This window comes from Barbus barbus (assembly GCF_936440315.1).
Source record: "Barbus barbus genome assembly, chromosome: 37".
In the NCBI taxonomy this organism is placed as follows: domain Eukaryota; kingdom Metazoa; phylum Chordata; class Actinopteri; order Cypriniformes; family Cyprinidae; genus Barbus; species Barbus barbus.
This window is the reverse complement of record NC_136715.1, coordinates 20,790,836-20,805,149: the sequence shown is the minus strand read 5'-3', so window position 1 is coordinate 20,805,149 and position 14,314 is coordinate 20,790,836. Positions and strand designations below refer to the sequence as shown.

The following is a 14,314-nucleotide window of genomic DNA, read 5'->3' as shown; positions in this document are numbered from 1 at the left end:
AACCATTACCTATGACGATATCCTTTAGTTTTCGTCCATTCAGTCCCGCTGAGTCACTGTTCATTCCCTACACTGTGTTTATTCATGGAACACTGAGTTCAGAAGCTCTATCATGTGATGTAACCGCAGGATGGGTGGTCTTTCAGGTCATACATTGATTTAAATGTGCAATGTTTGGCCTGATGTCTGAGAGTAATCGAAATATCTAGACAGCATTGACTGATAGTGATGTTCTGATTGACATTTACAACTTTCATTGAAAAGATACTGAAAATTTGAGGTGCCGTTCATTCATATCCGATGATGCACGAACACGTTGCCAGGAGTTTTCTTTAGACTGGCGTCACCTCCTCCTGTTCAAACCCCATTTATAATTTATTTTAGTCCACATGGATACTCAAGCAGCGCAAAACTAAATCTGCAACTAGTTTAGCATGTGACTGTATGTCCCATTGGAAGCCCAGGTCACTCAAATGACCATGTGTGGGCAATAACTACCACCAGCCAGAGAGGACGAAATACAGGGGGCTCATTCACTGCTTGCTATTGAAGATCAAGAGTAATTGTGATTAAAATATAAACAGCCATCAAACACACTCCTGTTTGGATATAGATACTGAAGCAGAGAGCCTAGTAAAAGTTGTGATGACTATTTGATTATATTTATTTTAATGTTGTTTTGAGTTACGATTGTGTCCCCCCTCCTCTAAGTGGTCTCTTCCGCTCTGCCTCCATAGAAAACCAAATAGACGCTAAAGAGTGCGATATGTCAGATACTCTGAGCCCCAGCAAGGACAAAAGCAGTGACGACACGTCAGGTACGTGAAACAAGCACACATTTTTAATGTATTAATTGCTGTGTTTTGGTTACTACAGCTTTCATTGTAACAGCCCACTTTTTTCCCCAAATATGGTAAATATTATATGAAAAACTTAACTATATATTTATCTTAGTTATATATATAACTATATAAGTTATAGCTTATGTATATGTAGTCTGATTTATTTTGTCTTTTATTCATGTTTTTTTTTGTTTGATCTGTCTTTCCTTTATTTTAAATTTTTCCTTTCTCTTTAATTTCACATTTTTTTTCTTACCCTTTTAATTTTATTAATTTCTTTTATTTTTTATTTTCTTGTTTTCATGTATTTCTTTCTTTCTTTCTGTTCTTGACTTTTAATTTTTTCATATTTTTATTCTTTTTTTCCTTCATTTTAATTTGTTGTTCTTTCCTTTTAATATTCTTCATTCATCCTCTCATTTCAGACGGACAAATGGATGAACAAGAACTGAACGAGCCCCAGAACAGGGTTTCTCTTCTGAAAGGTAATCCCTCCGTTCTGTTGTGTGGAGGTTTTTGTTTCAGCTTCCCCGTCTGAAACGCCAGTGCTGATGTGGGTTATGTTTGTGTGATTTGGCTGGCCTGAACTGTTAGTCACCCTCTTTATCTGCACTCATTAGAGCTCATGGGACTGGCATGCGGCACAACTGTGCAGCTTAACAGGGTGTGTTATTCCCCAATCTGACTATATATGGCCTGCATCTGCTTTAGGTGACAGCAGTGGGACACAAAGGTGTCCTCCTGGCAGGTGTCTCATCGTCATCCTGGTTTATCTCCCTCCCTCAGATCTTTCCCCTCGCCCCACTTTATGTTCCACCGGATGACAGTCTGGAATGTAAACCAATTACAACCCAATTAGACACTGAGTGCTTTCACAAAGTCACGTACAGCTGCCGCTTACATGTCTGTCAGTCAGAAGAAGGGTTGCTTTCAACTGATAAAATGTATCACTTTTTAGTTTTTCTGAAATTCTAAATGTGTTTAGTGTTACATTTTAAAACCTCTGGAATAACCCTGGAATGAAATATGATGACAGTTTTCATCTTGGTTTTCAGCTGTTTTTGTATCGTCATATATTAAATTATTTTAAATATATTTTTTTAACCCCTTTAAAAATGTGTTTCGGGTCACGTAGTGGGTCACGGCCCGCTGCTTGAGGACAACACTGGTCCCATGTGTTTGTGAGGCAGATATCTTAATTGTTCAGTTTATAAATGTCATTCAGAATTTTGCTGTATTTGTCTTGGATCATAAGACATTTGGATTTGTTTTTGCATAATGATTTGATTTGTCCAGAAATATTTGGTAAAATGTGCCACTAGGAGGCGCTGTTGAATTTCTCTTTCACCCCTAGATTGCATCTACACCGAGGCGTCTGGCATGAGTTATTCAATTGCCTTAATGATGAGTTATCTGGACACATGTAACCTTATATGGCTGTGATACTCAATCTCAGTCATAAAATCCTTTTGAGACACTCTTGATGAAATCACCGTAGGAGAAGCAGAATGAGATTACACACCACTTCATGCCCCCTCTCATTAAATAAATGGCAAAACTTCAGAAACACCGCTAAGTAGACGAGTTCGTTACATCATTTTGCCTGAAAGCAGCTCCCTCGCCCGCAGTAAACACCCTTCGTCTGACATCATGACAGATTTCCAGCCCTTAAATTAGCACATGACTTCACCAACATCTGTAGAGTGTTCAGAGGGGGGGGGACGTACATCAGTTTATGGTCAGAGGAGGTTTCCCAAAAGCCTGTTGTTACAAGACCACATGAGAGACCAACTGGATGTTCCTCAGAGACTGCAAATGTGCGCTTGCTCGGCATGAAGTCTTATGAGGGAAAGCGGGAGACGGTCTCTTTTGCTTGGCCTAGTGCAGGTCATCTCAACGGCCCATTTGTAGATCTAGCATTAGAGCCGTCTGAGCGTGTGCTGGACTTGCGTAATCAGGCTTCCAAGTTGTATCCTGTAGTCTAAAGTCAGTACATTTTGGATATTCTGTTGTTCGATGCAAGCCGGGTCATGCATGTTGTGCATTTGCACTGGCACTCGAGTTGTTCACTGACGGACTTGAGCAAACAGAAATGCTTCATTTTTCATGTAATGAACATATTCTGAGCAAGCATCTTGATTTTGGTTTGCGGTAATAGTGTTTCAGTGCTTGATGTTTCTGCCCATGGGGTCAAACAGAATGTGTCGTTTGTGGCGCCAAAGGTTCTGACCCATCGTGATGGATTAGTCTTACGCTCACAGCGGCTTTGGGCTTTTAGGAAAAGCATTTTTAGCACAGAGATGTTATTTTATACGCTATATTGCCAAAAGTATTGGGTCACCCCCTTCTAATGAACAGGTTTGACTACTTTAGTAATTTCCTTGAGTACAATGTTTAAGCATATAAAGATATTCTAGGGAATTGTGTGCTTCTAATTTTATAGCAACAGTTTGGACAGGACCCTTTTCTATTCTAACATGACAGTGCCTCTGTGTATAAGACACGGTTCAAAAAGACATGATTGATTGAGTCAGTGTGGAAGAACTTGTCTGGTCTGCAGAAAGCCAAGTCCTGATCCCAGCTGAACACCTCTGGTGTGACTTCATATGCCGAAAACTCATCACCAAACACCAATGACTTGTACATACACTATATGGACAAAAGTATTGTGACATCCCCTTCTTTAGAACAGAAGGCGGCACTTCCAAAACTGTGGCAACAAAGATGGAAGCATAATTCACGTATTTTTCGGTTTTCGGCGACCCGGAAATGCATTACTTGTATAAAGCAATTAAATAATAACCTAAAAGTAACTAGATGTGGGTTCAAACTACATATGATATTGTGAAATTGATCACAACAACAGTTCTGATATTCAAAATTTACCTATTCAGTGAATGTACAAAAACTATAAAAAAATTGGCGTGTTTTCTGAGCAATTTCATCATTATTGTCTCATTGATTTAACACTGAATATTTTCAAATGAAGTGGTATTAAAATCACTATTATAATTAAAAATATGCTTTGACATATATTTACAGTATTTAAATGCTCAAATAGTTAAATTCTGTGCTGAATTCAGAAGTTCCACTTACTATAACACAAAATTATAGTGACATTTTGAAAACTAAATACACAGCTTTGCAACATTTTATAAATCATGGCCCAATGCAAGTTGTCCCTAAATAAATACTATTTAGTTTTATTTATATTTATCTAAGACTAAATGTATTTGTAACTAATAGGTAATTGTGAAAAAAAAACATTGTTGTAATTATAAAACAAATTAAATGTAGTCATTTTTGAGTCATTTATAAAAAAAAAATAATTATGTGGTATTAAAATTACTTAATTATATTTAAAATATGCTTTGATATAATTTTTATTACATTATTTAAATATAAATAGTGAAATTTTACAACTTTTTTTTAACGGCTGTGTGCTTAGTTAAATTTATTTATTTTTCAAATATATTTGTTTGCAGATTTTTTTTATAAAAAAATAATTGTACAACCCTAAATGCCCAGAGTTACAATTTCCTAATGTTTTTCCAAACTATACCCCAATTCAAATTTTGCCTGAACTGAAACCTGAACTAATGGCTTCCTGAAGACATGTGAAAAGGTGTGAAAAAATTATTTATCCTCAATATCACTGCTTTAGTCTCTGAGGGATAGAATCTAAAACAAGCTGCATGATTTGAGGCATCATTCATGTTTGGGCAGGATGAATTATTAATGCAATACTTAAGGGTGTGGGGTTTTACTCGTCAGTTTATGTCTTGAGGTCTTTTATTATAGCCATGTTTTTTCTTCATGCTCCCTCACTGCAGCGTCTGCTCTGTGTGTGTTTGTAGAAATGGACAGGAACCTGGAAGCTGGAGACACTGAGCAGGTCATTCCACACCTCCACCGAGAGCTGCAGGAGGCCCAGGAGCTCGCCAACACTGGCAAACAGAAATGCCTTGAGCTGCAAGGTACGGCAGAGTGCTAAACGCTCCTTTAATAGTGATTCGACATTAATAATCGAGGGTCACGACTGCACTGGCATTGGTCTGAATCGCTGAATGTCTTTTTCTCATCAGCCCTGCTGGAGGAGGAGAGGAGAACCAACAGACAGCAGACTGAAGAATCTGCTAAACAGATCCGCTTCTTACAGAGTGAGTCATTCACCACTTGCATGAATTGTGCTTTAGTGTTTTGACTTTAATCTTCAAAAAGACTTCTAAATATAATCATCAGTATGGGTTGACCAGTTTTTAATCATGAAACCGAAATGAAATAAATATATATATTTTAGGAAAATGTATCAATCAACACTCAAATAAAAGCTGTTATATATAAACATTTAAGTTCCACATTTTAATGTAAGTATTTTAATGTACTCCAGTTCATTGTTAAAATGATTTTTTTTTTGTTCAAGGTTTTTTTTTATTTTTCACATTGTTTACAGACTAGAAAAACACAAGTAACTAACCCCCCTTCCCCAAACACCAGACCTAAAGACAATATATATAATCAATCATCCATAAAGAAAAAATAAAATGCATGAAGTAAAGATATAATACAGGTTCCCTTTCTTTTACATTGCTATATTGTGTGCTTCCATTTCCTCCATGAAAGTTAAAAAAGGCTGCCAGATATTATAGAATGTCCCAACAGACCCTCTGATCGTATGTCTGATTTTCTCAACTTAAGATGACCCATGACTTCTCTTTTCCAGTGGTTGTGTGTCGGTGGAATAGGGTCCTTCCATTTAAACAATATCAGTCTCCTAGCCAAAAGAGAGCCAAAGGCCAACATGTTGATTTCTCTTGTGTTGAGAAGAGTGTTTTCAGGGGCCACACAGGGGCAAGCAATGGGGATGGTTCTACTACCTCTCCAAATATCCCAGAACAGGTCTCAAAAAAATTAATCCAGAACATGTAAAGCCTTGGACATGTCCAGAACATGTGCAGCAAAGTGGCGGGAGCCTGCCTACATCGATCGCATATGGGATCTATGTCAGCCCTAATCTTAGAAAGTCTGAGCTTAGACCAGTGCAGACGATGAACAATTTTGAATTGTATTACAGCATGTCTAAGGCATATAGATGATGAAAAAATTCATTTTGAATTATTTTATGCCAAATTTCCTCTGAGATTGGTTCGTTTAAATCTGTCTCCCATTTATTTTTAAGTAGGTCTAAGGGTGTTGACTCATGTTGAGTAGTTCGTAAATCTTACTTGTAGTCTGTTTTTTGACTGATTTACATTCAAAGATTGAGTCTATTAATGAAATGGGAGGGCACGATGGAAAATCGTTCGAATTCAATGCTACAAAATTCCGGAGCTGCAAGTACCTATAGAACTGCGCTTTGGGTATGTCATATTTCTGTACCAGCTGTTCAAAGGAGGCGAAGTTTCCATCCATATAAAGATCAGACAGTGAGATCACACCCTTTCTAGCCCAGGCATCAAAAGCTTTGTCCAGCATTGATGGGGCAAACATGTAATTTTTTATGATTGGTGCAGCTTGCAATAGATCTTTAAGGGACAAGGACCGTCTGATTCCATATTTTAAATGAATGTATAACAACCGGATTAGAAGTCAAGCTAGAGATGGGCTGTGCAAATGGTAGTCTAGAACACAATAAGGCTGCCAGTGAGGTGGGCCCAACTGAAGCCCCCTCCAGAATTAACCATACAGGGGCAGAGGTGTCATTATTTAACCAGTATAACAATGCTCTTATGTTGGCTGTCCAATAGTAATGCATGAAGTTTGGGAGTGCCATCCCTCTCTTTGCACGAGGCCTCTGTAGTATACTTCTTTTAATCCTTGGTGTTTTTTTGTTCCAAATAAAGGCCGATATCTGATTATTTAGTTTGAAGAAGAAAGATTTTGTTAAAAAAAACGGAAGACACTGAAAATTATACAAAAACTTGGGCAGAACATTCATCTTTACTGTATTAATTCTTCCACCCAATGACAGAGGCAGGTGGTCCCAGCGTTCAAGCTCTTGCTTCAAATTGGATAAGAGAGGCTGATAATTGGCCACATATAAATCTTTATAGTTGTGTGTAACCCAAACTCCAAGGTACTTGAATTTCTTAGGGCTAATTTTAAAGGGAACTGAACCTAAAGATGATAGACTGACCCCGTCACCAACAAGCATTAATTCACTCTTCTGAATATTGACTTTGTAGCCAGATATTTTGCCAAATTCTGTAAGTAGATTCAACAGTTTGGGGAGACTTGAGAGGGGATGAGACAAGTATAATAACATATCCGCATACAGCGAGACCTTATGTTCCAATCCTGCCCGCTGAATACCCTTAATGTCAGCTTTGTCTCAAAGCTAGAGCAAGTGGTTCCATTGCAACTGCAAATAAAAGTGGGGACAAAGGACAACCCTGTCTCGTGCCGCGTTGAAGCTCAAAGTAAGCGGATGTATTATTGTTAGTGCGTACAGCAGCCAATGGAGATGTATATAAAAGTTTGATCCAAGATATAAACTTGTGGCCAAATCCAAACCTCTGTAGTGTGTCGAAAAGATAGCCCCACTCCACCCGGTCAAACGCCTTTTCAGCATCCAGTGAAAGCACTACCTCTAGTGTACCGGGTGGGGAGGGTCCGTAAAGAATATTCAAAAGACGTGTAATGTTAGAAAAAGAGTAACGGTTCTTAAATAAAACCTGTTTGGTCAGGGGATATAACAGAAGGTAGAACCCCTTCCAAACGACGGGCAAGGACCTTAGCCAGAACTTTGGCATCTGTGTTAAGAAGAGAGATCAGACAGAATGAGCTGCATTCAAGAGGGTTCTTATCTGTTTTAAGGATTAAAGAAATAACTGCCTGACGCATGGTTGATGGAAGGGATTTCACTGAAAGTGATTCTTCAGAGACTGATAACAATAAAGGAGAGAGCTCATCTGAGAATTTTTTAAAGAAATCTGTTGGGAAACCATCCGGCCCTGGTGATTTGCCACTTTGCATAGATCTAATTGCTGATGTTATCTCTTCAACTGTAAGGTCCTCCTCTAATTGAGCAGTCAACTCTGGTTCTATGGAGGGGACCTGTACATTTAAAAAAAAAAAAAACTCCAGCGAGGAGTCCTCCTCATATACATCAGAGCTGTACAGTGACTGATAGAAATTTTGGAAACAGGAATTAATTTTTAAGCTATCAGTATTTTTTGAGCCCAGCTCATCATTGATTGCAGGAATGGTCTGATTGGTAGTCCTTTGCCTCAGCTGATGAGCAAGTATTCGTCCAGGCTTTTCTCCATGTTCATTACACACATGCCGAGACTTAGAGATGAGATACTCAGCCTGGCGCGATGACAGAAGATCAAACTCGGTCTGCAGTAAAATACGCTTTTTCATTATTTCTGCAGAGGGCGTATGACTAGTTAGCCTGTCTAGCTTCAGTATTTCGTCCATCAGCTCTTTAAGGCTTGCAGAATTGTTTTTATTTTTATTTGCACAATAAGATATTATCTGGCCCCGTAAGTATGCTTTTAGCGACTCCCATATAGTTAAAAAAGACATCCCGGGCGTTTGATTGATCTCAAGAAATAATGTAATCTCAGAAGAGATGAATTTAGTAAAAGCTTCTTCCGAAAGGAGCAGAGAGTTAAGTCTCCAAGGGCGGTAACTGGACTGTATATTAGGGATACACATTTTCATAATTAGAGGACCATGATCTGAGATTACTATAGTTCCGTAATCACACTTGGTAACGAGGGGAAGGAGTCTTTTATCCAGGAAGAAATTATCTATACGGGAGTAGGTCTTATGGACAGGGGAGAAGAAAGAATATTCTCTGGAGGTAGGATTGCGAAACTGCCATATGTCAGCTATGCCATAGGATTTAAGAAATAAATTAATCGAACGCGCTGATTTAGACAGGGAGGTATTTTTGGGTGAACTACGGTCTAAGACAGGGGAAAGTATACAATTTGTGTCACCACCAAAAATAAAGTGGTGTGATGACATATTCGGCAAACGAGAAAAAAGATTTGAAAAGAATACGGGGTTGTCCCAGTTTGGTGCATAAATGTTAGCCAAAAGGACTGGTAAAGAATAAAGCTGCCCCACCGCAATAACATAACGCCCTAATGGGTCTGCCTCTACACTAGTCATAGTAAATGGTGTGTTTTTATTAATAAGTATGGCTACCCCTCTAGCTTTCGAATGAAAATTAGAGTGATATATCTGTCCTGTCCAACACCCTCTAAGTCGAAAATGGTCCATTGTACGTAGATGGGTCTCTTGGAGGTATGCGATATCTACATTAAGTTGTTTTAAATGTGCAAATACCTTTTTACGTTTCACTTGGTGGTTAAGTGATTTAACATTCCAACTCATGAAGTTGACTGAGCAGCCCTTCATCCCTTTGGAAGTATTAGTGTTACTCATGTTAAGGAGAAATATTTATGTATATGAAACCTATAAACATCACAACATGACATCAAATGAAAATTAAAATGGACATCTGTCAGAATAAGTCTGGTAGTTAAACAAAAATGATAATCCCCCCCTTTAACACCCGCAAGAACAAGGAGAGCACAATACCCCTCCAAAACAAATCCACACATTAAGTGTTTGTGTTAGGGAACTCTTTAGAGACAACAGCTCGGGCTCCCGCCAAACCCTCCATGTCAAGGCAACTCATGTCAACGCGCATTACGCTATTATAACATAAACTCTGCTGTATAAGACAGTAGTAATAATAATAATAATAATAATAAAAAAGAAAAGAGCCTGATGACAATGGCAACAACAATGACAATATTATACGCTTCCCTCAAGATGTTGTGGCCGAGGATCACAAGCTCAAATCTAAAAGGTGACCAAAATGATCTATCAAGAGACAAATAGATTAGAGGAGGACAGGAAGCTTTAACAGTGCACTTACAACACTAACTGGTGATATTAACATCTGCAGCAAAACCATTTAAATAAATATTGTCCTGTCAATGTTGACCTTGAGATTAATCAGAACATCTGTTGCTTATGACTGAGTAACACTGAGTAACCCCATGGCAAGAGCTAAAAAAAAAAAAAAATTGAAAACAAATTATTACTCCGTTGGGGTAAGTTTTAAGTTGAAATAACGTGTATACACAGAACTCAGTCTCAGTCACTTTTGAGTCTCTGTAAGTATGATGTTCTTCTTGACGTATCTCATCGCTTCATCTGCATCAGTGAATTCTTCTTCTTTACCATCATGAGAGATGCGTAGTCGGGCTGGAAATAGGATACCAAATCGGACGCCCTGGCGGTTACGCAACAGTTTCCGAACCTCCGTGAACACAGCCCTGGCCTTAGCAACGCTTGCAGTGTAGTCTGGAAAAATGGCGATTGAATCCCCATTAAATCTCAGCGGGGCCCGACTGCGTGCACGTCTCAACACCTCGACACAGTCTTGGTGGTAATAATGAAGTTTAGCCACGATGGCGCATGGCTTTCCATCCGGACCTCTTGGTGCAAGACTTCTGTGCGAGCGGTCCACAAGTACATCCTTTTCCAGCTGTAGCGATTCTCTCAGCAGCCTCGAAACCGACACAGTAGAGCTTGATCCATCCGTCTCAGCCACCCCCAGTATCCTAATGTTGCACCTTCTCATCCTTCCCTCCATGTCTTCGCATTTTCCTCTCAGCACAGTCACTTCTGCTTTCAAATCGTTACCACAGATTGCAAGGTTGTCACTTCGTCTGACCACACTGACAGCCCGCCTTCCACTTCCTTTATCGTAGCCTTCATTTGGTCCATCTCGGAGTGAATCGCCGCCGTATTATTTATTATTTCCGTTTTTACCGCTTGTATTTCATTTTTAAGAGAACTGAAATCATCGGCAAGCGCACTTTTCAGTTCGGATTTGATCACGTCCGAAATGTCCGCTTTTAGCGAGCGAAGAATTTCTGATTTCAAGGCTGTCGCGTTCATCTTCTCTGGGCTGTCCAGCGAGGGTGGGGACGTTCGCGATCGGGTAACGGTGGAACTCGAAGTCGAGGCAGTGTTGGGCCTAGTACCAGATGATGCGTCGTATTTATATTTGCGTAGTTTTTCCGCCATTGGCCCGCATATCAACTATTTTCTTGTTTTAGAAACACATTCAAAACGGATTCCACCCAGTGTTTTGTTACAGGTCGCTTATTTACTTTATAAAACAGGAATTCGGCGGGAGCCCGAGCTAGGCACGTCTTACTCCATTGCCACGCCACGTAATTCCCCGTTAAAATTATTTTTTACTGTTTTTACACCAAAACCAAGACTAAAGTTTGCATTTAGCTGAAAACCCCAAATATTTTATTTTGAATAATCAATTAATTACATTTATTTAATAATTAACACTCAAATAAAAACTGAGTTGTATATAAACAGTTAAATTGCGCTTAATGCACTTTTTATATAAAAATTTTGAATTATTTATGGTGTTTCTGCTCCAATTCATTGTTGAAATGTGTTTTTTACTGAAACATCAAATCCGAAATTAAACTTTTCATTTAGTCAAAAACCAAAAATATATTTTTTAAATAAATGTAATCAACACTCAAATAAAAACTAAACTGCATATAAACATTTAAATTGTACATAAGGCAATTTTTAAATCAACTTTTTAATGATATAATTAAGTTTCTGCTTCAATTCGTTGTTGAACTGTGGCTATAATTAAACATTGTTTTCATGACAAATTTATTCAAACATACATTAATAAATGAAGACAAGAGGTTAAGTAAAATTATAATGAATATTTATTAAATTCATATATTTTTGAAAACGCTCGTCATTTTTTTTTTTTATATCTGACTAATGAGGTTATAGAAATTGAATGGCATTCCTGAGATAAATGTTATGTTTTATTGACATCTTTACGGGGTTGAAACACTTTGAGTGATTACATGAGACATAAGTTTTATTCAGCATACCTTATTGATGTTCATTCATGTTTATTTTTTGCTGTAGCAAGTAGTAAAGAGGAAGAGATGATCGGTTCAGGTACCGCTTGAACTAAGGTGCAACAGCGGTCTGTTACAACACATGAAGAAGCGTCAAAACAACATTTGTTTAAATTGTTATAAAAATGACAATTTGAACATTCAGACTTTTTCATATCAAAAGTGCAAAGCTTACTGCAATTATTGGATTCCAGACACACTACAATTAATGTTTACTGAACTGAAAACAACATTGACTAAAAAATCTCTGATTATGAAGATATCGTGAAATCAGTGATTTCAGCCTTCCAAAACCAAATATTTTCGGTTGCCATATTTGATTTTTTAGACCTAATACCACTCATTAATCACGTCAAAATCACTGTAACTCTTCTTTGTCTTCAGCTCAACTGGCGAAGCTCCAGTCTGATATGGAGGCTTTGCGTGAGCAGAGAGAGAACACTATCACCACCACCCGCGAGGAGCTCTACAGCGCCCAGGAGGAGATCCTGGTTCTCCGGCATGCCATGGAGGCTGCCACCGCAGAGCGGGAGCGAGAGATCGCCACCCTGCAGGGTGACCTGAGCGTCGTCACTGCCGAACTGGAAAAATGGAGACAGACGGCAGCCAAGTATGAAGTGGAGATCAGCAAACTGCAGGCCAGCTTCCAGAGCCAGCACCAGGAAAGAGCTAGCCAGCTCCAAGGTACTTCATTGGTTTTTGGCTGTTAGGAGCCCTAGCTCAGCAGAATCGCTGTTAAACCCAGACCCGGTTCAGCGGGCAGGCCAGCTTAGCATGTCGCCATCGGCGCTCCTGCCTCTGATGTGCTGTTTGGTTAGTAATGTTCCCTGTATGTCACAAATCAAGCTGACTTCAGAGGAACAATGGTTGAGATCATCACTGATCTGGTGTTTTGTGATCTCTCTTTTCTAGCGCCTTTGATTCCTTTTTGGAAACATTTGTTTCCTCTCATTTGCTTTATTAGAGTTCAGTTTTTCTGCATTACTGGTCATGAGAAGAGAATTGAGTTTGAGTTAAATGAGTAGAGAACATGCAGTACTTTTTAAAAGATTGGGGTCAGTGAGATTTTTATTCAGCAAAGACCAATTAAATGTGACAGTAATGACGTTTATAATGTTACAAAAGATTTCTGTTTCACATAAATGCTGTCCTCCTTTTGAGCTTTGTATTGATTTAAGAATCCTGAAAAAAAGTTTTCACAAGCCCCCCCCCCCTTTTTCTTCACATATTGAGAAGTCACACATGCGGTATTAATTTCACTGGGGTCTTTGTCTCCAGGCCCTCTTTAATGTGTTGTCCAGAGTCACGGAAACAGTTTTATTATCATCCATCCTGCTGGGTTTACTTATTTATTATTTATTGGATCCTTGTTTTGCTTTTCACAGAAAGTGCAGTGTTCTGACAGTGCTTCTGAGACCTTTTAAAGCCATTTTAGGCTACACAGGATCTCAAGCAGTAAAATTAAATGTGGCAGGATAAAATTAACTCTAGTGATGTACCAAAATAAAAAAAAATCCAATCTGAAACAAAACGTCTGGACACAGACACACTGGACAAAAGAAATATAATGGTAATTATGCAAATGGTAATTTAGCCTGTGTTTGGAATAGCGATAAATGTGATTGTTTTAATTTTGCATAATCACTTAAATCAGGTGATGGTTTTAACTGGTTTTATTATGATTTGCAGAAAATGTCTAATTAATAAAATTACATTTTATAGATTTTTGTTAAAAAGGAATCATAATCTAATTACAGTGACTCAAAATTTCTTATATATGAAATGATAGTGTATTGTATGGAGTGATATTGTGGAAAAATAAATATAATACATAGAATGTTTATATTATAATATAACATAATTATATGTATGTATAATAAATAATTTATATATTATGTTTGTATTATGTTTTGTAATATATTTATGTACATTTTTTTATATATTTATTAAATTTCCTTATATAAATTTGTGACAGTTGTATATAGTCAAATATATATTTAAAAAATTTAAATATTTTAATTTTTTTTTTTTTTTTTTTATGAGCTGAACAGTGGTTGCAGTAATACATTATGGGGTGTGAGTGGAGGGAATCGATTTTATAATTAGTTTTTCTTTCTCTGTTTCTGTGTCAGGTGAATTGGAGAAGCTTCAGGGCGATTGCTCTAGTCTGCAGAATGAATGTGACAGTCTGCGGGCTGAGAAGACAACACTGATGCAGAAACTCCACAGACTAGAGGAAGAGCTCGACAGGTGGGTCGCATTCACATAAACAGGCTCTGTGGCGTTTAGATTTTCACACAACAAAAGTGAGTCACTAGGTTTTAAACTGTTTTTATGCTCATTGTCAGATTCCCCACCTGCTCTCTTAAATGAAGAATGTTTGAATCACCATATTGCACAACAACTGTATCTCTTTGTATTTATAAAAGACTGTTTCAATTATGCTTTTTCAAATAAGTAGTTACCAAGTACCTTTTTCCTGTACTTAATCTCTGCCCTAGGCATTGTGTGTACGTCTATCGTTGTACA

The 14,314-nt window shown here is 38.0% G+C and overlaps 1 protein-coding gene across 7 annotated transcripts in view; it reads left to right on the top strand.

The window, feature by feature from the left end:
• slmapa (sarcolemma associated protein a) overlaps nt 1–14,314 on the top strand; it is a 74,268-nt gene that overhangs the window by 53,981 nt on the left and 5,973 nt on the right. For all 7 annotated transcript variants that reach the window (XM_079397080.1, XM_079397078.1, XM_079397081.1 and 4 more), the window contains 6 exons: nt 738–818; nt 1,268–1,327; nt 4,700–4,819; nt 4,928–5,002; nt 12,170–12,469; nt 13,918–14,035. In XM_079397080.1, coding sequence (XP_079253206.1) covers nt 738–818; nt 1,268–1,327; nt 4,700–4,819; nt 4,928–5,002; nt 12,170–12,469; nt 13,918–14,035 — 754 coding nt within the window. The remainder of the gene's footprint in view (nt 1–737; nt 819–1,267; nt 1,328–4,699; nt 4,820–4,927; nt 5,003–12,169; nt 12,470–13,917; nt 14,036–14,314) is intronic.